The sequence below is a fragment of the Falco punctatus genome, assembly GCF_963210335.1.
Source record: "Falco punctatus genome assembly, chromosome: 1".
In the NCBI taxonomy this organism is placed as follows: Eukaryota; Metazoa; Chordata; class Aves; order Falconiformes; family Falconidae; genus Falco; species Falco punctatus.
Genome location: NC_137580.1, coordinates 40347993 through 40372413, shown reverse-complemented (window position 1 = coordinate 40372413; position 24421 = coordinate 40347993). Strand labels below are relative to the sequence as shown.

Genomic DNA, 24421 nt, shown 5'->3' with positions numbered 1-24421 from the left:
GAGAATGTCTGATGTACCTGAGCGTTCCTACATGGAGAGGAGAAACAGTGCTTTTGTGCAAAATGCAGCCTCATCTGCACTGAGCCTGCTCTTGCTCAGCTACATCCATTTATTTGGGGGAAAAGGTACTTTCAGTCCAAGGCCAAGTCACTTCTGCCCATGCACCACTCAGCATCTCAACCTTTTCTTCAAATTTAAGCCATTATTTAGCAGACTCAGATCCTACTCGCTAATGCAGCACTTAAATCTCCCACTTTTACTTTAATTCCAGAATCCAGATACAAATATAATACAAACCAAAACTGCAGCCCCTACTAGACTTGTGCAAATATTTGTAAAGGACAAAAAAGTTATTTGGTTCACATGGATAAATTCCAAGTTGTGCAAGACTGCAGGTAAAACTCAACCAAGAGGAGAGTCACTTTCAAACTGAAGCAACTTCTTTTCAAGTAGCACTTAAATTCCCACTACAAAAAAAAAAAAAAAATAGTAATTCTGAAGGGTGAATAGCCAAAGCCCCCCAAAACCCCAAGAACTAGCAAGGCATTTTCAGCTGACTAAATCAAGTCAGGTTTGGCCAAAGGCAAGCTGCCTTTTGGTTTGGGTTTAGCTAAATTTGATTCTCCTTTGGTTTGGCCAGAAAGTGGGGAAAAAAAAATTAAAAAATCTATTTTCACCCAGTATTAGTCACACAAGAAAATGCTGGGCTATGATTTAATGAGATGCCAGGTTGTGTTCTCAGCAATTTTATCTTGATCCTCCAATAACTGAGCTCATGAAAAGGGCATTTAAATTACAGTACACATTCCTGCTTCGCTGTCCTCCTCTTTCCACACTGTGTATCTAGCAGCACTGAGCACGGCACTCCGATGGTGAGAACTGGCAATGCTCCACCGAAATCACTGATACACCAAGTCACACACGCTGCAGGTCTGCCCCACACCCAAGATGTTATCAAGAGTAATAGCACATTTCTCAACTGAATCATAAAAAGGGTCAAACTATGGAGACCCAAGAGAAACAGAAATCCTCTTTAAACGCAGCAAGAAAGGAAGTTAATTCAGAAACAAATTATTCCCTGCAGTAAGAAAAGGTGCCCAGCAGAGGTAATCAGCTAGCCAGCCTTTTCCTGTCCCAATGCAGAACAACAATGACACTTCTTGTTCTCATCCACTGCAAATAAATCTTCCTCCACAGAGCAGCTCCAGGCACAAGCTTCCAGAAACCAGAATTTGCAAGTGAGGAATGAAGCTGTGACCAGCAAGCCAGCTCACCCGCAGCTTGGCACAGGGCTGTTTTAGCAACAAGGTCACTCCAAGCTGGATATAATTTTCAACTTGTAAACGCACTTTGCTGGCCTCCAAAAAGACCCATCCTCTCTAGGGAAAAGTATTATCTACAAGTCAATGCTTAAGGAGACATCTCTTCCCTGCATGCATGCTGCAGGCACTGAAACAACTCATCCTTCTCTACAACAGACCCCCTTCAGGACCCAAATTCCTAATGAAGGGTTTGAATTTGAGGACTCTTTTTCATAAGAGCACCTGCAAGAGCTTCAGCTCTCCAGCGTAACTTCAGACAGCCCAACAAGGGTGACCAGGCACTTAAAATTAGTCAGTTCTTTGAACGCAGAGAACACTTGAGAGGTTAGGACTGTAAATTTTAGAAAAGATGCTCTGGTTTATAAGACTCCAAATCTTGTAGTCATTTCTTTAGAAGACAGTATTTGTTTTAAACAGTTAAACTACATAATTTCCCATAGCATCTCATTTTGCTCTTTGAAAGAAGGGGTAATATTCTGAAGAATACACTGCAACTGAAGCATCTCCATTTGAAATCTTTTCAACAGCTAAATCTGAAGCAACGTGGCCTTTCTACAGACCCACAAACCTCTGGGTCTGGACAATACTTTCAACACATGAAATAGGCTTAGCATTACTTTTGTCAAGAGATCCATTAGTAACATGTTTCACACAACCATCAGTTATACATTAGATCTGAGAAGTTACTACACTTAAAGCTTACTCTATTTGAACAGCAGTCTTGTTTGATATCCCAAATAACCTCATAATACCTGGTTTTGAAAGGCTACCTAGGTTTTTCCCACCTGAACTCCTCCACAGGAATCACTGCAATGACACACTGTATCAGAGTAAGCAATTTTATAGCAACACAGAGCCTACAAACCACTAAACTGCTCTTTGCTTGCAGAAAGGCTTTTTTCTATGCTTTGCCTGTTAAAACAGCTTTAGCAAATCAGTTCAATGCACTGAAAATAAGCCCTTCACTAATCCATGTGCCTTATGAACGCAGCCAAAAAAAAACAAACCAAAAAAAAAAAGGCTCTTCAACTACTCAATCCAGACTATGAAGCAGCTTGCCTCATGTTTTTCTGAGGTTTCAGCTTTGGAAAAAAGCAATTATATCTATTTCCTGGCAAGAAGAATCTAGCCTGGAAGTTGTGATGCCTGGGGAATTCCACTCGGCTCAGGAAGCATTTGTTCAATAACCCACACAGCTGGTGTTTCTCCTATGGGGAGATCAAGGAGACAGATCCACCAGCAGTCAGTTAACAGTCACTTCAAAATCCTTAACATTAGGTATCCTACAGTCCGGTGTGTGTGTAATTAAAAATAAGCATTTACATCTCCATTTGTCAGACAGTGAAAGAAGCAACTGAGTGTGATAGGTCTTGGCTTGTGACAAGAGCCAGTTCTCCATATGTATCTCCATTGGATAAGGGGGAGGCCTTCCTTGGGCTTTTTGAGCCACAGAACCATGCAACACCAAACCCAGTAGCTCACAGGTGCTTCTTCCCCACCTTTCCTGATCCAGACATACAAAGCACCCAGTTTACCCCCTCCAGGCTCTGGATCATTGTAGGTCTGGGTGATTTGTGAGGAACTCTTAAGCACCCTCCTGGCAGTACATCTACCTGCTGCAGTCATTGCAGGTTGGAGGGTACCAGAGCACCTCCCTAAGCTCCTTCTGACAGGAGAACTTCCTCAGGCTGAATAATCAAGTAAGCCTGAGGGTAATAGTTCAGCACTCCACACTCTGGGACAGATCTGGCTACCCCTCATCACAAATTCTCCAATGAAACAATCAAGCAGCAGCTTCACATGCCAGTTTGCATCTTGCTGTTCTAGCAAATGCTACAAATAGAAAAAAGAAAGTTGTGTCCATGGCTTCCAAGGTATGAGATCACGTCCTTGACCAATGAAACTAATCTGTAACTTTGAAGATTTGCTTTCTAGTTAGAAGAAAACATCATGTACACCAATACCTAGCAATTTTCATCCTTTTAGAACTAAGATGGTTAAGGCACACAAAAACCAGCAGCACCAATCTAAAATTTTGCAAAGACTATAGACTAAATGCAAGGATAAAGAACCAGCAGATATGCCCACTCACATGGAAAAAAAAAATCATCATCATCAAATTCCTTTTACTTCAGAGTTTTCAAAGTTGTTTTGCAATCTGACTTCAAGAAAAATGTGAGACCTAAAAATATGGTTCATAATCTGTTGCACAATAGCTACAGCAGAAATACAGTGCAGTAATTAGATAATTATAGTTAATAACTCATCATTGCTTTCCCACCACTTTCTTCTCCCTCTTCAGAGTAACAAAAGGAAGAAACAAGGAAAGTTTTGCACAAGACACCTTCAGGCTGTAAGCTTATTTTTCAAATCATGTCTTGTCATGGAAGCTAGTATTACTCACATGGATGCATTTAAAGCTTTGGCACACTTTCTACAGAAAGGCTGAACCTACCCTTTTCAGTTTCATGTATATAATAACAGCATTTGTATCATGACCTGTAGAAATGCTTTGTTATTAAGTCAACGCTCTCCAAAGCCCTCCACAAAGCAAAGTCACATGCCACAGCAGAAACTTCCACCCTCTACCTTTCTTAGAGTAGAATGTACATATCCTTTGTTGCCACTATGCTACCTATGGCATCCAAAGAGGAGAAAACTGCTCAAAAGTCCTCTTGGTTGATCAGTAGAGAAAGACTATTTTACTGTATAGTCATTTTCTTTGTGCAAGATGCTCTGTACATGCTGGCATAAGAATAGAGTTGGCAGTAGCACACGCAGCACAGACATTATCCAGTGCAGTTATTTCACAGAACAGAGCCCCGATATGCAATAATCTCTTTGTTGTTTGTTGGTGACTTGTTTTGTTTAAATTATCTATTTCCAAGGCAGAACACACTACATTTTTTCCAGCTATAAGCAAAGACTACAACTTCTAGTAGATGGAGAGCTACGGTGACAGTTGTCCTAGCAAACTGGCTGTAAAGGCTAAAATATGTGCATGCACTCTCCAAGACTTTAGGCACCTATCCAACATACCCTAGTAATTTCTCTAGGAATTAAAATTTTTCTTGAAAACTTGACAGAGTTGCATAAAGAAACAGACAGAAGTCAAATCTCATCTCAGTCTTTGGTTGGCTCAGCAGCGCAGGTTCTGGCCTTCCTCTGCAGAGGGACAGTTTGGCTCACCCAATACGCTTGACTGTGAGACAATTCCAAAACCCAGTTTTGATCAAGTGGAAGCTGGGGTGAAGCCACTATGTCTCATAAATCCCAGGTGACAGAGTTCTTGCTGTCTTAAGGCTTTGCTCCAGTGTTTAAGTGTTGACAATTAATCAGCATCTGAATTAACCGCCAAAGTAAATTAGCGTCTAAATACTGTCAGAACTTCTGACTTCAATTTTCAGTTACAAAGTTTAGATGTTTTCATCAAAGGACTTAAGAAGTCTTTTGGTACAAGTTCCCAGACTTTGGCAGGCAAAGCAGTCCATGAACTGGTTTGCTCGTCCCTTTCAGAAGTTCCCCTCATTAGCATTTCTCAGTAATTAGCACTTTTTGGCTCAGATTTTTTTCAGCATTCTTAGCTTGTTGACACCAGATTTCTATAGCATCCAAGGGCTTAATGCCCTGTAGAGACTGTGGTCACCTCTGCCCAGGCTACTGCTCGTCCATTTGCAAAGAGGAACAGCCCAACACTCAGACTGAGATCCCACAGGCCAGGATGGATGGAGAGAGCATCACCATCGTAACTTAGGAGGGCACATCCCAAACTACTATTCTTCCCAGAAGCAGGAAAAGTTACAAGTTTTGAGCAGCCAGCAGATTCTGCTACTCTAACACAGATACTTACATGATACAGAGCCAGGACTGCTGATACTGCACCCCTGTGACTGTTGCTGTGACCCCTTGAATTGTATCTGATAAGAGGTGAACTAGGAAAAGAAGAGAGGGAGACGTTACAGGCTGTCCATGTTTGGTTCACAACTGCAAACAACATTCCCTTTTGAATGGAAGCCAAGTACTAATACCAAGCAAACTTATTTATCTGCACAGTGGATTGATGCAAGGGTGAGAGGTGACAGAGAAAGATGGAAACATTTGTCCTGATGCTTTTGAATGCTGTTCTAAGGCTATTTACAACTTTGAAAAGCAGCTGGTTTTTCCTCCCAACATCAACTTACTGCAGTACCAGGCTATTAGATTAGCATTACTCAAACTCACAGACAGGACTAAAAGAGGCATCTTCTGAATCCCCTGCCCTCTCACCCCCTCTTCCCAATTAGTGTTCTCATTTTATGGCACTGCTTAACTTTTCTTTATTGACAGAAAGCCTAAATTAAAGAGATTATAAATACAAAGCTCTAAGACAGGTAGCAAGAAGTAACCAAAGCATGAACATGCTTACTACATGCTCAGGACTTGACATATCTGTTAAACAAATTCACTCAGGCTGTGACAGTTACATTTGAGGTGCGATGTACATGTTTGTATATTCATTCCTGTTGACTCTGAAACATCATGGGTGCCTACAGAGAAACAATGCTTAGTTAAGCTTCTTTACATCTTGGGCTAAGAGGTAGTGTTTTAGACTATGCTACGACATTTGCTGATAGCTTAAGGTGACACGTGAGCCAACGATGTTGGCTAGGGCTGCCCTGATTGAGTTTCTGGAGGAAAACGAAGTGCCTCTCATCCCTTCCAGCAGGCTGGGAGCAACACGAAGGCTCAGCCTTCCCCAACCAATTACTCATCCAAAGCAGGCAAAACTCCCCAGCCTGTGTGAATTCAGGTGGAGAATCACATGGCCAAAGAGCCATTTCTGAAGAGACACCAGCAAGCATCTCTTTCTGAAGAGCGTTGGACACTTGTCTGAGGACAAGCATACCTAATGGGTCCAAACAGACAAGACACTCCAGTGCTGTACACTTCTCACCCCAGAGAACACCACTATGTGTCATATTAATGAAACAGGGGAAAGGCTCTACCAAAACATAAAAACCCTGGAGACATAAGACCCTTCAGTCAGAGTGACATGGAAAAAATAAATCCCCAGTGTCACATGCAACATGCAAGTCCGGGGACCACGCAGTAGTGAGTTCAACACCCCACTAATTGAAAGGATGACAACTTAACAGTAACCCACTGGCAAAAACAACTCAAGAGTTGATTACCATTCCCTTCTCTTGGGGTCCCTGAATCTGTGAATAAAGTGCTCATGATTTTTTCAAAGTTGCAGCTTGGCTCCATGTTCTCAGGATCTTCAGCAAAGTGTTTCAGCATCTCTCGAAGAACATCGTCCAAGGAGGTGGCTGTTTCATCAAGGATGATGCTGGCTCTGGCCAAAAACCCATCCAGGTCTCTGTGGGCTCTGACTTCCTCCTCAAAATTCTTTAATTTCAGGTACTGCGTTAAGAAGAGGCAAAAGCATTAGACAGCTATATGCAATACCTAACATCAAAGGCCTAGGATCCGTGGAGTTCACAAGCAGTTTTGCTGAGGTTACTGCCACCCAATCAATAATTCCGGAATCACTTTGACCATTCAAGATCATGTTTAGAAGAAAAGAAGGTTTATGCATTGATGCATTAATGTGTTGAAGGTTTGCATTTGCAAGGCTTATCCTAACAGAGTGCCCATAGGTGAATGCCTAGGTACCATTTATACCCTGACATAGAAAGCAGAATTAAAAAAAAAAAAAAGCAGCTTATTTTTACCTAGGATAAAGCACATCGGTTAGCCTAAAAGCAAAAATGCTTAAGGTAGCATTTAAAATCCTCTTCAGGTTTAAATAATTCAAGAAGATGGCAGAAATGCAGGAAGAGTTATTTGGAAGAAATGGATTTTGAGCTCAGCAGCACGAAAAATTGCCAGTATGCATTTCAGTGCAACCCAAGTCAGTTCTCCAGCTGGAAACCACCTCTTCCCAGTGGTCCCAATCAGAGACCCTGAAGTGGGAGGTGGGGAATGTCATCCAGCCCATCACCTTTTTTGACACTTCTTATTTCTATTGTACCCACTCCCAAGGAAGTTTTCTTCCTTTGTGCGCAACAGTTAGCTTTGACTAAATAAAAAAAAAAAAAAAAAGAGAAAGAAAAAGAAAAAATAAGGACAGTAGACAGAGGCTGAAACTGTTACAACTCTCCGCTGGTTCCCTCTGCTGCCCCAGACTTGTTTGCCTTGAGACAGTGGAAACAGCCACACTGTACTACAGAACCTCAACTCCTTTCTGGGTTTGCCAGCTGTGAAGTTTGTTAATTGAGTTACCAAACTACAAATGCATTGTTCCCATTTCATAGTCCTTGGAAATCCACACACGCAGTTAGCATTCACAGTACTAGTCAAGGAACGACAGTCCCGTCCTCTCCTTCAACAGCTTAAGACTGAGTGAGGAAATGGGAGCTGCACTTTGTTCTGTGGATCTTCCTTCTGACGGGAAATCAGCCAAACTTGAATTCATGATGTTCAGGACCAGATTGTCAAGACATTAAAATCCTCAGTCCCCCATAAGCTCAGTAAGAATCAAGCTCTTAATTGCTTTTACAAATCTGACACCAAGTTGTCTCCACAACAGGACCTTGGCACGTTCTCCCCAAGTTACAGAACCACCCCAGAGCCTGACTCACAGATCCCCTCCTCTCACACATACCCCTTCTAGCTTTTCCATTTATAGCCTAGACACAGGGAAAGAGATGCTAACATCTCACTAATTACTGTAATTATCCCAGCAACTATCAAGTTGTCAGTACACATCCATTGCAATTAGCACTGTTTTACTTTGCATCAATCACTCCTTACACAGCATCCTTGAGAGGGAGGATTCTTTGAAGTATTTCAGCTCCCACCCCCAAGGCTTTGTTACCATCTGTTTTTAGGAGAAGAAACAGTGACATAGCTTTGTTACAACTCCACCTCAAAAAGACCATATAACTGCCAGTGGCCAAGTCAGTCTCAAATTCTAACTGCCTAAGAGCAGGTGGTAAAACACCTATCACACCATCTGTAACACTGCTGTTCATGGGGTCATCATATGACCAGCAACCACCTCCCAAAGGTCACTCGTTTCAGTTTGTCTGGTACAGTCCAACGTCAGATGTAGGTTCAAACAGCAAAGAGGCCAAATGACCTGGACAGGACTTAACAAGGTGGATGGCAGAGGAGGTCAAGAGCATCAGGAGTGCCACAGTGCTGAGTAGCTTTCAAAAAAAGCAAGAGTAGCTTCGTGTCACCAACTCCTCCCATGCACGAGAGAAGCTACCAGAAGCAGAAGAGTGCAAGAAGAAAGCTGAGGGACAGCAGAAATTAATCAAAGGCATTCGGAAGAGAGCTATTATCTGCCCACATAATCTCAATCAACACTGATCTTCCAGCAAGCTGCACATGACAGCATCATTTGCTTGCTGTGGCACGACAGCACTGTCAGCAGCTTACTGCAAGTCATAAAGATTCAGCTCCAGCTCTGCCACAGGCTTCAGGCAATGCCTTAGGTAAACATTTTTCCATGCCTCAGTCCTGTCTTATTCCCCTGCTCCCAGTCCTTTATAGAAAACAGGGGCAATAGCCACCCTTATTACCACTCCCATAACGCTGGGAAAGATATGCACATTAAACATAGCAAGGCAAATACCTACCATGAAAGGTTTTAAATACATCACTCCCCAAGACAAACCAAAAATCAGATTAGTGGAAGCACTGGTACAGTAGCACCCCAGAGACAGCTCAAACAGAACTGTTCCAGTCAGGACACCTGGCAGTTTCAGGCGACATTAATGGATTGCTCCTTCACAAATATTTTCAGTGAGATAGTCAAGTCACACCAGGATACTTGATACTGGAAACCTGATGCTGGAAACTGCTTAGCAAGAAACCCAAGACAGCTACTCAACAGCCATGTTAATAGCATTAAGTATCCTTGATTACAAAGCTGCCCATTGATTCGTGGCAAGAACAGAGACTGTTGTGTCAAAGAAGGGGGAACACATTGAAACAGCCTCCCCTGACTTCAGGCAGGCCTCTTGGCCAAAGTCACACACTATCTGTTGCAAAAAAAGAGCTCTCAACACCCATTAAGAAGTCCCAAGATGCAAGCTCTTTCCTAGGGCTGGGCAGCTGCTCTGGAGACCACCTCCAGTTACAGGCACTGCAAGAACCTTCAGATAAGGGTGTCCAAAAAGCACAGTCCTGAGCAGAGCTCTACCTGAGCTGTTGCCATGGTCACTTGGGCCAATTCCCTCAGAAACACACTGTGATGGTGGCTAAATATTTCAAATTGTATCAAGGGGCTTCTCTTGATTTATGCCTGCCCAGTACCGTGCCAGATAGCAACTTGCCTGAGACACAGGTTGGCCTTCCAGCACTCCTAAAAGGCCACAAGAACCACAGGCTACCACCAGAGACAGGGACAACCCAGCAGGGAAAACACTCCCAGATAAAGCTTCTGACCCGATCACTTTTCTGCTAGCAATTCCCCCTTCCCAGACACTTGGAACCATCTCCTCTGTGAAGCACAAAGTTTCCACTTGCCCTCCCTGGAGGCAAAACCTGGCAATAGGATCTTTTCTCAAGCCCTGCTAAAGCAGGCTAGCTTTCTGCTATTTGTTGCTCAACAGCACACTAAAACACTCAAGCATGAACTACAGGCCAGAAAAACCAGGAATCCTACAGCTCTGAACAGCAAAAATAGAATAGGAGAGACACATGTGTTAGCAGTTTCCAACTGTTTCTTATCAGAGGCAGATCCTGCATTTGGGCTTAGAATTTGCACTTTAAGTGATTAAGTTCTTAGGTTACTTTCAGTCAAGTGTATACAACTGAGTACACTGGCACTAGACAAATCATTGACAATGACATTTCCATTCCAGAGCACAGAATAGCTTATTTTAACTTCTACAACTTAATATCAAACAATGTTTGATGTTATTTGTTGGTGGTGTTTTTTTGGTTGGTCATTTGGGTTTTTTTTAACTTGGAGGGAAGATTTCTTCTATTGAAGCTATTGCTCATTTTCCTCCCCCTACTAATTCAGCCTGCTGAAATACGTTTTCAGGATTTGAGCTGTCTTAGAGGCTTTAAACAAACCAGAGTTAAAGAGTATACTGGGATTCCCTAAAAAGCCCCCAAGGCTTTGGTACATAGATTTTAGAATCCAAGTTACAGCCTTCGACAAAGCCTGCAATATATGATTTACCAAGATCAGCAATGCTCTAAGTTTTCATACAGACAGGCAGCCCCTCCAAGCAGCAGACAAGGCAAGAGCCAAGACAACTTAAAGCACCATGAGCCATGCCTCGCAGCCCCAAAGACCAAGGCTTCATGCGGTATTAAATATCAACCCATTTCCTCCCCGCATACTTTCTGTGCACTTTCATAGCCAGAGGTTTGTAGTAACACAGCCTGCACAAGGGTTTTGCTGCACTTTCACTTTATCGTTCCTGAGTTACGGTCTTGAAAGCAAGTGTAAACTAAGCCTTGTTTCCTAATCATCCTCCTAGACTGCTGTTTTCCAGGGAATTCGCTCCTGCTGAACCTTGCAAAGGCAGACCTGATTAGCTGGAATAAACAGGAAACCAAATCACAGCAATGTCTATTGGGTGTTTCTGCTTTTGGCTGAAGAGGAGCTCAGCAGCCTGTATCCCTATGGTGTACACTTGGATCCCTTCACGGGCAGCTGCAGAAGAGAAAGTGATGAATTAAGTTGTCAAGGAATTGTCTGGGACAAAAAGCAGTGGAACAATCAGAATCACAGAGAAGTTGTTTGGAGAACAAGCAGCACATGGCTTTTTAGGTTTAAAGACAGACAGAGGCATTCAAGGAAAGACACATTAATATGCCTTCTATTTAGGCCAGTAAAAATCACCTCTCCACCCCCGCAGAGTGTTTCAAGATCCTTTTCTCTGCTTCTGGATGATGAAAAAGTAATTGATCATACAGCATCCCTACTTACCTTCCTTGATGTATGCAGTAACACGCAGCCAGCACTTTCATTTTCAGCTGGAAAGGGGAGAAAAAGTAACATCAGATCAGAAAAGTGTTACTATCGCAGGTACCTGACAGGCAGCAGGAACCAAGCAGAAGGTCTCAGAACAAGGTGAATTATCACTCTTGGCAGAGGATGATCTCTAAATTAAAGCAAAGATTCAATTTTTACAACATTTCCCATTTTGGAAGTGTAAACCAAGTGTAGAAGCAGCTTTTGGCGTTATCAGATCAGCTGGGGTTGGCATCTTGCAGCATTTCTGCCCCCCCCCCCCCCCCCCCCCCCCAGATTCCCTATGTATTTTTACATGCCACTTCCCACCTCACCCCCTACCTCTCCCCAAAATAAAATAATAATTAAAAAAACATCTAACTCCTAATCCTTTAGGTAATAATTTAATCCAATGCATTGCTGTTTGATAGATTGAGGCTAAGATTGCATGAGTCATGCTCATTTGGAAACTATTCTTTTCCTTGTTAAAAGAATCAACAATAACACTCAGGCACTTCCAAGGGAGCAGGCTGTGAGAGATCACATACAGTGACTCGAAGATGAGCACATTAACGTCCTGTCAACTCACCACGCTGCCTCCATAAATCTAAGCTTAAAGCAGCAGAGCACTTGGGAAAGAGTATTGCTGTTTAGAGACTATTAAATATGCAGCCAACATACTGGGATGGAGGTACCTGGGAAGTTCCTGGTTCAAACTTCTAAGCACCAACATTATTATTTTCTTAGGGTGTCTATGAAGCAATCTTTGGGGTATAAACCAAAAAAAAAAAAAAAAAAACCAAAACGAAATAAAACCCTGTTGGTTTTGCCACAAGCCCACTCAATACTGCTTGTATCCAAGGTGGCTTCTCTGTAGGATTACTAGTACCACAGGTACTGTCTGTGCATCCTCTTTAAGTCCTCATCTTCAGACACTCCAGAAAGCCCACTAGACTGAGCTGCTACCAAAATTTTTGCATGAAGCACATGAACAGTTTTCATTCAAATGAGTGTAGCGAGAGCATGGAAAAAACCCACTGAAGACCAAAACTTTTCCAGAGGTCAAGTTGTGGAAAAGTACAGAGATGTAACACAGAGTTACAGCTATTCAGATAAGTTTTTTGCTTCCTTTCCAGATCTGCATTTCCAAATCCTAACCTAGAACTGCTGCAATCCCATTTTACAGGCTGACCACACACAGAGCACCTCCAAGCAGCCCTGCTACTCTCCAAAAAAATAAGCTAAGGATACAATTCACAAGAAAACACCCAAACTCCAAAAAAGCATATTTTTTTTCTACACAGAAAGCTGCTTTAATCAAAGCCACCCCGATCAAACAGAAATTCAAGTCATGTCCACGGTGGAGTTAAAAGGCTGCAACTCAAACTGGGAACAGAGTTGACAATAGTACTAAAGGATTGCCTTTGCCTCCCACTAAAATGATGGTTCAGAGGCTTTGATTACATCACCTAACTCCTCCCAAAGTTCACTTGGATGCCACACATGTGATTGAAAGCATCACTTAACTAGACAAGTCCGCTGGTGCAACAGTCCCAATTATTACCACTTTTGACATATCTTTTTGAAAACACAAGCTGTTTCATCTAAAAAATGCTATTTATTATTAAAAAGCAAGTACCCAAATAAACCAGAAACATCAAGTGTTTTCCCCAGGCTCTTACATTTGTAGTTCTCCAACATTCACTTACTCAACATATAGCCTAATTACACATGCAAAAGTATGCTGGAAGATTTGGAAGCCATAAATATTTATTGAGGAGAAAACATGCTCTGGTTTTTCGGCTCTTAGCAAGAAACATTTCTAGAGATACAAAATAACCACAACCCTGAACAACAGCAAGCATGTGCTGAAAAGCTATTAAGATACCTGCAGTCTGTCCTTACGGATACATGCAAATGCAACAGCAATTCATGTTCTTTTATCATGCAGGAACTCTTAGTTCCTCTTATCAATTTCAAGTATCTATCAATCTTCTCCGCTGACAGCTCTCTCAGGTACTCATCACAGATGAGAACTGAGTGCTGTTTTATCAACACAAGCAAAAACATCTAATTACTTCTATTGAACCAATATCTTTCAAACTTCTCAAAACAATTGTTCTGGATACAGATGTGATGCTTTGGAAAGCCCACAGACTCATTCATCATTTCATCCAAGCAACATGCCACTCAGACTCGATCCAGGGAAAGGAGACAGCTGGATATGGCCATCCTGGTTCTACAACATTACTGAAAGACAATAGCAAATCCACTAAAGCATGAAAAATGGCGTGGGGGGGAACACAAACACAGACTGCCCACATGCTCTCCTGCATGGCTTATGAACCACCCAGTTACTTACCGTGGGGGAACTCAGTATGCAATGCGGCGTAAAACCGTGTAAGAGGTTGCCCATGACATGTCCATCAGGAGACAGCCTGACTAAAGCCCAAGACCAACCACCAGCAGCCTGCCACCAATTTTTTCCTCCTTCATGGCTCTAGCACTGCTTCCCTCCAGTTATGGAGAAGCTGAAGAGGTACAACTGCCTTGAACCTTGCACCTCCATAGAAGAGCCCTTCATGCAAATAAAATGGATACAGAAAACCACGGATTCACCCTCTACTGACAAGAAAGAAACTATCCATCAATCATCAGTTATGTCTCACTACCAGGAATAATAACTAGATTTCACACCCAAATGACAGGATTAATCACACTTAATTAAAAAAAAAAGTCAAGACCATGTAAAACTTTAATTTCTATTTTTGTGGTCTTCCTTGCTGGAGAAAGCAAGATACAAAAGTCTATTTTAGACAAGCTAGCTAGCTACACACATTATTGTCTCTGTTCTAGCACACAGTTAAAGGAGAGCTGCCAGGGGTGGCCGACCTTATCTGTTAGGCTGTGCTCCAGGCTCTGCCCAGAGGAAAACCAAAAAGTCAGCAACGCATCTCTGACATCCCTTGGCAGCCACATCAAGGCCACACGCATATCCCGAATTTCTAGGACGCATGCACACAAGCACGCAGCATTACTGAATATGTTACAAGCGATTCACTTGGAGTTCACTTCAGTTTTAACACTGATAAATTGCCAACATTAGACTTCACGCTTGCGGCCTTGTGTCAGCACGTTCAGAGCCCTACCAGGGCACTGCAGTACGCCTCCGTTTATTTCCCACCATTTGCAGAAGAACAAGACCCATCCAGCTTTTTTGACATGAGCAAAGAGTTTTAATAATTGGAAACGAGAAATGCAGCAGGAAATTTGCTATACTCCAAAATAGTTTCAATCCAGCTGCCCTTTATGTAACACCCCTGATAGCAACCTAGAGAAATTAAATCCCCTGCTTGCTTCCCTTGCCATCCCCTGTTCAGATAATGACATCTTTATGCAGACAACCCTGAAAACAGATCCATGAAAGTCATATGCCAAAGTTTAAGGCTTTTCACCCTTTGCCTGAAGATATCTCCTTTCAGTTCAGATCCCATTCCTTCCCTTCCCTTGTACAGGTCCCAGTCCTGCCCTTAACACCTGAGAAGACACAAAAGCATTTGGAGCAAAGCCACCGCTGGATGTCTGCAACATCCTAAGAACGTATTTTTCTTTGGGATAAAGGAGCAGAAATTAGAGAGCAGGAACTTTTTTGGCTGTGCAGGTGTCAGTGCGCATTACTTTAGCTCTACATGCACTCTCCAGTGCGCCTCCCTGGTAAATAGGCTAATAAATCAGAGCAGAATACTTACATTAGCACTTCCACGGTTTTCTCAGAAAAGTATCAAGGATCCAGTCTAAGTATAAGCACTTAAGGTTTGGGGGTGGGGTGGTGTTATTATAAAAAAAGCTATTTTATCTGGGCTTTCTTCAGGGGTGTAAGCAAATCTAAGCCTCAGCTAGTTGTGTTGAACCACACTGTGAGCAGCAAAAACTGTTCTGCTTTTAGAATCTGACACCTTAAAGTATAAATAAAAACACACCAGCACATGGCATGAGAGGAGCTTGTTAGGAGCTGTGGAGATACCTCTAACTTGTCACTGACAGCAAGGGATTGCACAAGCAGGATCTCAAGGGGATCATTTACTTTGGTGTCCTGCCATGGCTGTGCCGAGTCTGGACTCATCCTCATCAGACTTCAGGTTAAAAACTGTTAGATAAATAATTGTGTCCCAACTAGCTCACTTTTCCACAACAGGGTGGTGGGCTGAGCTACAGTAGAAAGCCTAAAATCAGCTGGTTTCATCCCTCTTAAACCAACACACAGGTTAAGAGCAGGTGGGAATAAGCAACTAGCTGCAAATTTCTGGAGCAGGCTGGAAAGAAGCAGGCAGGGTGCGGAGGAAAACCTCACCTGAGTAATGCTCAGCACAGGCATCACAAAGGCTGGGCAAGTGAAGGACTATCGCCTTGCACTCCCCTCTGATCATTGTAGAGGAACTGGAAAGAGGCAGACAGCACGACAGACTGACCAGGGCTCTTGCACAGAGCCAGGGACAAGATAAGAGTGTGAGCGCTGTATCACTTGTCACACCCAACTCCCCAAACATGCACGCACTCAAAAGCAATTTTTTTTTTTTTTTTTTAAAGCTGCAGTAGGTTTTGGCATTAAGTTTGGGGCAGGGGAGAAAGGTGCATTTTCCCATGCCAACTAGAGGGGCAGAGCACTCAAAATCCCAGAGGAAGCTGCCCTGAAACAAACCCAAGGTGAAGCACCTAGAAGGGAAAATGCTGCCTTTGTGCAAAGCCAATCACACTGCCCAGCCGCCCCCCCCACCTTCCTCAACTTCATAAGCACCACTTTGAAAACACTCTCATCAGGAAATTCAGAGGGAGGCCATACCATCGCATCCCCTCTGCCTGCCCCCCCCGTGACACAATTGGTGTATCCACTTTCCATTAGAGTATAGGAAGCTTCGGCAGCCCAACATCCCACGCTGACATCAAACTACTAAAACAGGAGTTATCAGATGGAACGCGTGGGTCAGCATTGTGCCTCAAGACACAAAAAGGACCTTGGTATTAATGTGAGGAAATGTGGCTATTGTGTGCAGAATGATACCCATTCAGGCCCAGACCACTTGTCTCTGGACGCTACTCTCTCTGGAATATCCTTGGCGCCAGCATCTAGCATTTCTCCTCATCCCCTTAAAGAAAAAAAGTCACCTCGGCAGGGGCCGAGCCATGAGTGAGAGCACTGTGTTTTGCTCAGAGCTGCAGCGACGGGCGTGCACGTGTGTGCCTCTGGAGTGGATTACAGGAAACTGTTGGTTCTGCATATCAAGGAATGATCAATTTTCCAGAGGGTGGAACAGGCTTTAATTTCTCATGAAGCATAAATTGTGTCCCGTTATTTCCCCCACACACTCCAACAAAGCCACATCTTGCTTTCCAATTGGCTTTTCACTGCCATCAGGATTTTGCTGCCTCCCCCCCCAAAAATGGCTTCAGGCACCTCTCTGCAGCTAAAACCACCAGTGTGAACATCAGCTATAAGTGGCAATGCATACTGCAGTATGCATTTTATGCAGTATGCATTTTAGCAGCTACAGCTCCACGCATCCCTGGTAAGTTGTACCCAAGTTTAGGGAAAAAAAAAAAAAAAAAAAAAAAAAAAAAAAAAAAAAAGTTGTGTAAACCTTCCTATTGCAACCTGGGGAAAGGAGAAGGTGAATTGTTTTAAAACCCCAAACCACAAGAACAAGGTCCAAAGGATGGAAATTTGCCTAGCTGATTTAAGGGGGCTGCCAAGCAGGTAAGAACATTGTGACTGACTGCAAGGCTGTGGCCCCACATGCTTTGCAGACCCACTGCAACAAGTGAAGTTTGCATTGCCTGTCCACCAACTTTAAGGCTCAGCCTAAACCAAATTGCTGTATTCATTTGCAGGGATTTATTTCCAAGCGTGCTACAGAAAGTAGCAAGCGGTTGAATCCCCTAGTTTGCTGTTTCTGCAACAGGTTGAAGGGATGCAGGTATGTACACCTGCAGCCCAGGCTCCAGAGGGATTTATGGAAAAGCCCACATATAAGATACAAAGAGAGACAGATTTGCATCCAGATAGCATTAAGACAGAAGGATTAATACATTTCAAGCTAGCTGAGAGAATAGGAGAGCAGTAGTAAAGGCATGTATGAGCCTGCAAGCCATTAGACAGCTAACCCAGTAGCTATGAATCAAGCAGGGTTTGTTGCACGCTGGTCTGGAAAGAGGTCTCCCCCACTGCACTCCAAATTCACTGATGCTCCTCATTCTCTCTGGCACCAATTCCCAGGTAACAGAGCATCAGGCTGGATTTTCCACCTGCAGCACAGGAAAGGTAACATCCCTGCTCCTGAGGTGGGGGCTCCCTCTCCAGCCTCAGGGAAAAGGGACTTCATTTGGGACAGGAACACAGTACCAACTCAGGCAAAAACACACACAGCAGGGCACAGACCTAACATTTCCCTTGTACACATTTATTGTGACTTCAGAACATGTCTCAGTCTCTACAAAACATTCTGATCTCCCCCCCCAGAAATGCAGATCCCAGGGCCAAAACTTCAGATGAAGACCCATCTTCATGCTGGAGCTAACATTTGCTGAAAGCCAAAATCTTGCCCCCAAAACCTAAGCTAGAAGGGTGAAAGGCAAAAAAGAATAACAAGAATAAAAAAAAAAAAGCCACGCCATCTTTTATCAGCTACCTCAAGGAAGCAATAAAACACCCAGAAGAGAGGACCCAAGTATCAAAACTGAAAAGCATTTCAGTGTATAGGCACCTGCACTGATTTGAGCTCAATATTCCATGTAAAAGCAGCCAGTATTAATTAAAAACAAGATATGCCATACCTTAAGCCCCAGATTTCTTCAAGCTATCCTGTTTTATACACATCTGTGTGCACAGCCCAGCATTTTATGACAATGGTTAATTGTCACAGTTTTATGGGCTGTGCTATGTCTTGTTGGCTCAATGTTTAATCCTACCAGTGATCTTTTTAAAACAGAATTATAATAAAGTGCATCCAATTATGCTCATAGCAAGCTGTATGTAGATCATACAGAGATTACCAGCTCAACAGGACAATGGCAAAGCTGTCACCACATCTGTAATTCTATTTATGTTGCCTGCCGGCACCCAGACCTTTGGGTATCAATTCATCCCCTCCCAAATAGGATTTTTGGATCTTTTAGCCCTAAACTAAGGTGGGCAGCAACCTCACAGCAGCACACCAGAACAGTTCTCCAGCAGGAAAGAATTTGGACAGCACATCAGCCAAGAGACCAAACCATGACAACCAGAACAGGCAGAGAGACTCACAGATACCACAGAGCAGCTATTTTGTTTCAAGTCACCTTAGAGGTTTTTCCTGCTGGAGGCGGAGCAAGTGTATTTTATGCAGCAAGTGCATCTGACACTAGGGAGCAAATCAACACAAGCAGTACTGGAGAGCCCTCTTTGCAGAAGAGGGCCCGTGGTCAGTCCCTCTCTGGTCAGGCAGCAACCGCTCAAGCCCCAGAAAGTGTTGCAATGGGTCGCGTGACACACGAGGGCAGTATCGAGCCCTCTGGCACTTGGAAGCCTTCAGCTCAAACAAAGGTTTCACCCAGTTTGGAGAAAACAAAAAAATGAGATAAAGACAGAAAGATGTCATTCCCAGTCTTGCTTTCCTTCCGTGTCTAAAGAGCACCAGAGGACCTTGTAGGATCCTGGTGTACTAGCTCCCCTGGGGGCTGGAAACTAGATGTCTGGGGGAATCTTGCATTACCTGGACAAAACCTGCAGGTGTTTTGTTTGTGGTTGTTTTTTGGTGGGTTTTTTTTTTTTTTTTTTAGGATATTTGTTTGCTTTTTTTGGGCCCTTTCTTTTCAGCTTGTCTTGCTGGACACAAGCACTGCAAGTGCTCAGCTCCACGGTTTTGTTCCAGGGAAGCAAAGCTTGAGTATAAAACAAAACTCCCAGAGAACAGCAGCAATGCAAAGGCATTTCTGAGAAGTGTCCCCTTGCAGAGCCATACAAGGAACAGCACACTCCCAGACATACCCTGGGCATGGCATAGTTAAATGTCATTACTGGAAGGAGCTTAGGAAGCTTGTGAAGAGAGTATTTTTTCAGCAGTTCAGGCTACTTTCATTAGAAGAGCTAAGGGAGTCATCTCAGCCACTTTCAACCACCTCAGAAGTCAGCTGTCCCTGAGGATCAGCTATACCCTCTGCAGCCAGAGACTGGTCTAGTATTATAAAATCTACTCTGGAAGATGCTTCGATAAAATCACCTCTGAGAAAAAGCTGACAGGCTAGATGACTAACACCTGGAGTCTGAGGAATCCTATATGCCTGACAGGGAAGAATTTGGATTTTGGCTACATGGACCACTTTGATGTTGTCACGAGGAAAAAAGAAAAAATAAATCTCACTTCACACCACACCTGCCCTTATTGAAAATGTGAACTTCTATTCTACCCGAAGCCCATTTTTTATAAGCCTCCATCCTTACATTCAAAAGCGGATTCCAAAAGACCAAAAGTCCATTTTTCCTTAAAAATCCTAAGCATCTCAACTGAAGAAAAAGGATACAACTAATACCACCATCGCAAACATCAGTGCTTCAGGGAAATAAGGAAGTCTTTTTTTTGTCCTATTTTGAATGGAAGAGAAAATACTTACAAAAAGCCCAGGAGGACACACAAGGAAAGCCAGCCTCTTCGGATGCAAAAGAATCCACAAGCACTTGCATTCCTCATCCCTGAGCAATGCACCCCCACAGCATTAAGCCCAGGCTTGTCATAGCAAAGTACAGTTCCCCTTAAATCTTTCAATTAAGACGGCATTTGTAAAACTGCAGGCTTGAAAATTACTAGAAATTATCCCTAAGTTAGAGTCACCGCTTCGACTCAAAAAGCAAACTTCAAGACAGTCCAGCAGAGGTCCAGGCCATGCCTATTCTGCATCACCGTTTCCAATAACTGCTCACTATAGATTGCTTGGGGTTTGCTTGTAAACTGAAAATAACTTCGAGGAAACTTAAAGGACTCTCCAATACTGCGATGCCAAGGAAAATCCAAAGCTCGTGTATTTAATCTTCAAAATAATCAGTGTCCACACAGGCAGGCTCCCTCCAGCTGCTGGAATGAATCCCAGGCTGCTGCCAGGTCCCAGGACTGCATTTTTCTAGACACATCGCATCAAAGCCAGGTTTTGCTAGCCCTTCTCCTTCAGCATTTAGCATACGCATGACACAGAAGATGTTAAAATGGCACACTAGAGGCAAAAGCAACCTCTAGAGCAATCTAGGGATTTTATCCCTCGACAGCAAACATTTTAGATATCCCTGAGGGTGGAAGCCCCAGGGGTGTGTTCTCGCTGGCGTGCTCACCCGCAACACTGTGGGCACTACCACCAGCAAACACCATCATCCTCCTCATCATGAAGCTGCCTTGAAGCAGGTACAGATCCTACTAAAGCATATCTGGGGGAACACAGCACTTGGGACCTCATCCAGAGCAGACAGTTTGTATTTATAAACGGAGCATGACACACAGCAGCACCTCCCTGTACTATAGACTCAGATGCATGCTGTGGGGGTCTGACTTCCATCAGAGAGGTCTAACAGGCTGGTTTTCTCCCCATTTTTGCTGTCTGCCTCAACACAGCAGGTCTAGGGATTACCTCTAGCCAGGAGGCTAAAACCCAAAGGATGCATGTCCAACCCCCAAAATCCCCCTACACTTTTTCTTCTCTTACCAATTGCTGCAGAGGGCAGAAACTGACGCAGGACAATCCACAGCTCCAACTCACCTCCAGCATTTCAATTAAAACAAGATCAAAAAAGCCTCCAAAATCCTCGGGAAGCCCAAGAGCCACATTTCAGTTATCTACACCGCCAAAAATACCCTGATTCCTCACCAAAAGTAGCTCTCTAGCAACAAGACCACAGCAGCGAGAGCAAAACAAACTAGGAGCTGAAACACTGCATGCAGATGGCTGAAGACCCTCTCAGCACCCAGACTTAATAGGGTTTTTTTCCCCAAAAAACTCTCCAAAGTTTCTCAGTAAGGAACAACTGTGTCTCGTAGCCCCATTTTGGGGCTGGGGGTTGACACTCACCAGCGGCATTCGGTGGCACCTCCAGGTTGACATTGACGAAGAAGCGGATGCTGTCGCCTGAGACGATGGAGGAGTTCACCGCGTCAAAGAGCTCCTCGCCCCCCGTCTCCTCCTTGGCCTCGCAGCCATCATCCATGTCGCACTTGAGGTACCCTGCCAAGGAGAGGGGGAGGGTGGTTAGGGGGGGCGGTTAGCAGGGCCGTGCCGGGGCACCCACCAGTCACGGCCACCCAGGGCCGCAGCCAGGCCTTGGCCGCACCCGGGGGCTTCCCTAGAGCCCTCGTCTGGTGAGGGCTGAGAATTATAAACAATGGGCTCCAGCACACCTCGGGTTAGGCCACAGGTGGGTGTCCAAAGGGCCAAGAGCTTGGCACACCAGCCCGCCTGCCAAGCCGATGATGTGAGCGGCAAAGCCAGGAGTCACCACCTTGCTCCTCTCAGATAAAAAAAAAACAAACCCCCACCACATCAGGATGAAAACTGCGATCAGAAGCCATAAAACTGCCAGGCAGCGACCCAGAAGCAAGAGGTGCACCACAGCCCCAGCCCACCCCAAACCCAACTCCAGCCATCGGCTGCACAGCCATTTCACTTGCTATTCAGCAATTTGAAACTGGGGTGGGGGGGTGGAGAAAAAAAGCAAAAAAAAAAGAGACCAAAAAAGTTCCCAAGGAGACACCCAATATGGATGGACAGACCTGCAGCTCCCCACGGGGTAGAGGAGCAGGTCACTGGAGGCAGCAGCACCGAGAAAGCGAGGCAAGTTTCTTAATTACAGCGGACAACTCCTTAGCCTTTTGTAATGCTTCTAATTAGAGTTTAACCTAGCCTCATTCAACAGCAAGCTGGTTCACTGCAACATTTTATTACGAAGCAGCTGGAGGACTCTTGTGGCATGCTTGTGTATCATGTTTAATTAGGAGAATTAGGGACATTATAGAATGTCAATTTTTACATTACCAGGATTATTCAGCAGCTTCTACCCATCTTCTGACAAGTCTTTTATGCCTAATTTGAAGCAGGAGGGATATATTTCATTAGCTTGCTTTAGGCACTATAGTAAAATGAAAAGGGTGAGCTTTGAGGCAGAGGTTTGAATGGGGACTAAAATATTGATGGCTTTTTTTAAAGCCTTGTATAAGCAAACAGAGGCAGCAGCAGCTAAAAGCAGCACACGCTGTCTTGGAGGGATCTTGAGCCAACAGCTCGCCACCACACAGAACAAGCCCTGAGCCGGAAGGCCACAAACAGGAACTTAGTGAGGCAGGACAGGGGCTGCAGCGCTTCCTGACGCGAGCAATGTGCCGACGGGTGCTCGGCATCTGCCCAGGAGGGTGCAAGGGAGCTGCAGGAGCTTCAAGCCTTCAGGTGACTTCTGAGCTGCTTATCCAAGGTGTGGGAAACCCAGCAAAAACAACTCAGACAAAATAGAGATTAGGAGTAAGATTAACCTATCTGCTTGACAGAACCGCTTCAGGTTTATTCCTATCAGAACTGCTCCGAAGGCTTCAAGAAAAAGCATCCACTGTGCTGCTGTCCCCATCCAGCCTGCCCAACAGCTTGCAAAACACACCAAAAACACTCTGCTGGTGGATCTTAGACAACTATTTCCATCCCTGCACAATGGAAACTTATCCAAAGACAGCCAGAAAGAAGCGAGGCAAGGAAAGCATAGGAAACGCCTGAACACAATACCCAAAGTATCACAGCACTCTGGGCACCACCAGGTATGAAACTGCTGCACAATGGCTGGCAAAATGTGCAAAGACAAGGGAGAATGGCCTTACACTGAAAGAGGGGAGATTTAGATTGAATATCAGGAAAAAAAATCTTCCCTGTGGGGATGGTAAGGCACTGGCACAGGCTGCCCAGAGCAGCTGTGGATGCCCCATCCCTGGCAGCGTCCAAGCCAGGCTGGACGGGGCTGGGAGCAACCTGAGCTGGTGGGAGGTGTCCCTGCCCACAGCAGGGGTTGGAACCAGATGGGCTTTAAAGTCCCCTCCAACCCAAACCATGCTGTGATTCTGTGATTGAGGGGCAGCCTGTGTCCTGGACAGATGCAGAACAGCCAGACAGGGTGCCTGCTGGCATCAGAAGTACTGCAAAGCCCCATGCAAGCATCTCAATTCTAAACAAAGTGCCAAACTTGGGGTTTGGTTCCTCCAAAATACACGATGGACACTATAACCTCTTTACAGCAAAGCAGAGCACCCACCAGTGCTGACAGCCCCCCTGACGCCAGAGGAGCTTGGACAGCCCTTGTAAAGCAGAAGTTAGCCTGTGCAGGCTCAAATACATCATATTGGCTTTTTCTTCTCATCCATATCCAGGATTGTGGCCCCGGGCAAGCTGTCACAACACATTTGTGTTTCTCCATCCTTCTTACTCCGTGGGTCAGATAGGAGGCACAAGGGCGGGGGCGGGAAGATTATTTGAACACGCAGTTCAAGAGACCATGGCTCACTTGTTTCCCACTGTCTTAACGCAATTAAGACACAGATAGGTAAATCGGTAAAAGTCAAGCAGGGAAGACTATTTATTCCCCTGCCACTGAAACTGGCTTGATAAGAGTGCAGCAGCAGTGGGCCCTGAAAGCAGAGAGGGCTGTACATGGGAGAGAAGCAGCACAGGAGCTGGAAGAAGGGCAAGGGTGGAGCAGATCAGAGGGCTGGGCAGAGGTCAACGAGGACTCTGGCAAGGGAAGCATCCTCTGTTCCTCCCTCTTTAGGGGAGGAAAGAGCAGAACAAAAGGCAGCCGAGCCTCATGTCCCTTGGGCAAGGGACGGACAAAACAGTCAGCTTGCAAATAATCCCAAACCTGGGCTATACAGGAACTGCACTCCCGGGCAGGTGTCTGCTTTGTCACTAAACCACCTCAAGGCTTCAAACCAATCCTGTTTTGAATCCCTAAGCCTATTAGTCTGCCAGGCATTTTAAAATACAAGCAACTCATGCCTGTTCACATACAGGGTCACCTCAAAGTGAGAAGATGTCATCTCAAACTGTGTGCACGGCAGATGCATCTTCCCTTCCCTCTGAGCACGGCTCAATA

The 24421-nt window shown here is 44.5% G+C and overlaps 1 protein-coding gene across 12 annotated transcripts in view; it reads right to left on the bottom strand.

Moving 5' to 3' along the window:
- The window catches only part of SLC4A11 (solute carrier family 4 member 11), a 134197-nt gene that overhangs the window by 45698 nt on the left and 64078 nt on the right, over nucleotides 1-24421 (bottom strand). For 11 of the 12 annotated variants that reach the window (XM_080396461.1, XM_080396460.1, XM_080396457.1 and 8 more), the window contains exons 3-7: nucleotides 21370-21522; nucleotides 11263-11309; nucleotides 6494-6725; nucleotides 5786-5848; nucleotides 5173-5254 (exon numbers count right to left, since the gene is read on the bottom strand). In XM_080396461.1, the coding sequence (XP_080252587.1) occupies nucleotides 5173-5254; nucleotides 5786-5848; nucleotides 6494-6725; nucleotides 11263-11309; nucleotides 21370-21522 (577 nt within the window). The remainder of the gene's footprint in view (nucleotides 1-5172; nucleotides 5255-5785; nucleotides 5849-6493; nucleotides 6726-11262; nucleotides 11310-21369; nucleotides 21523-24421) is intronic. The other variant, XM_080396459.1, reaches the window with a different exon arrangement.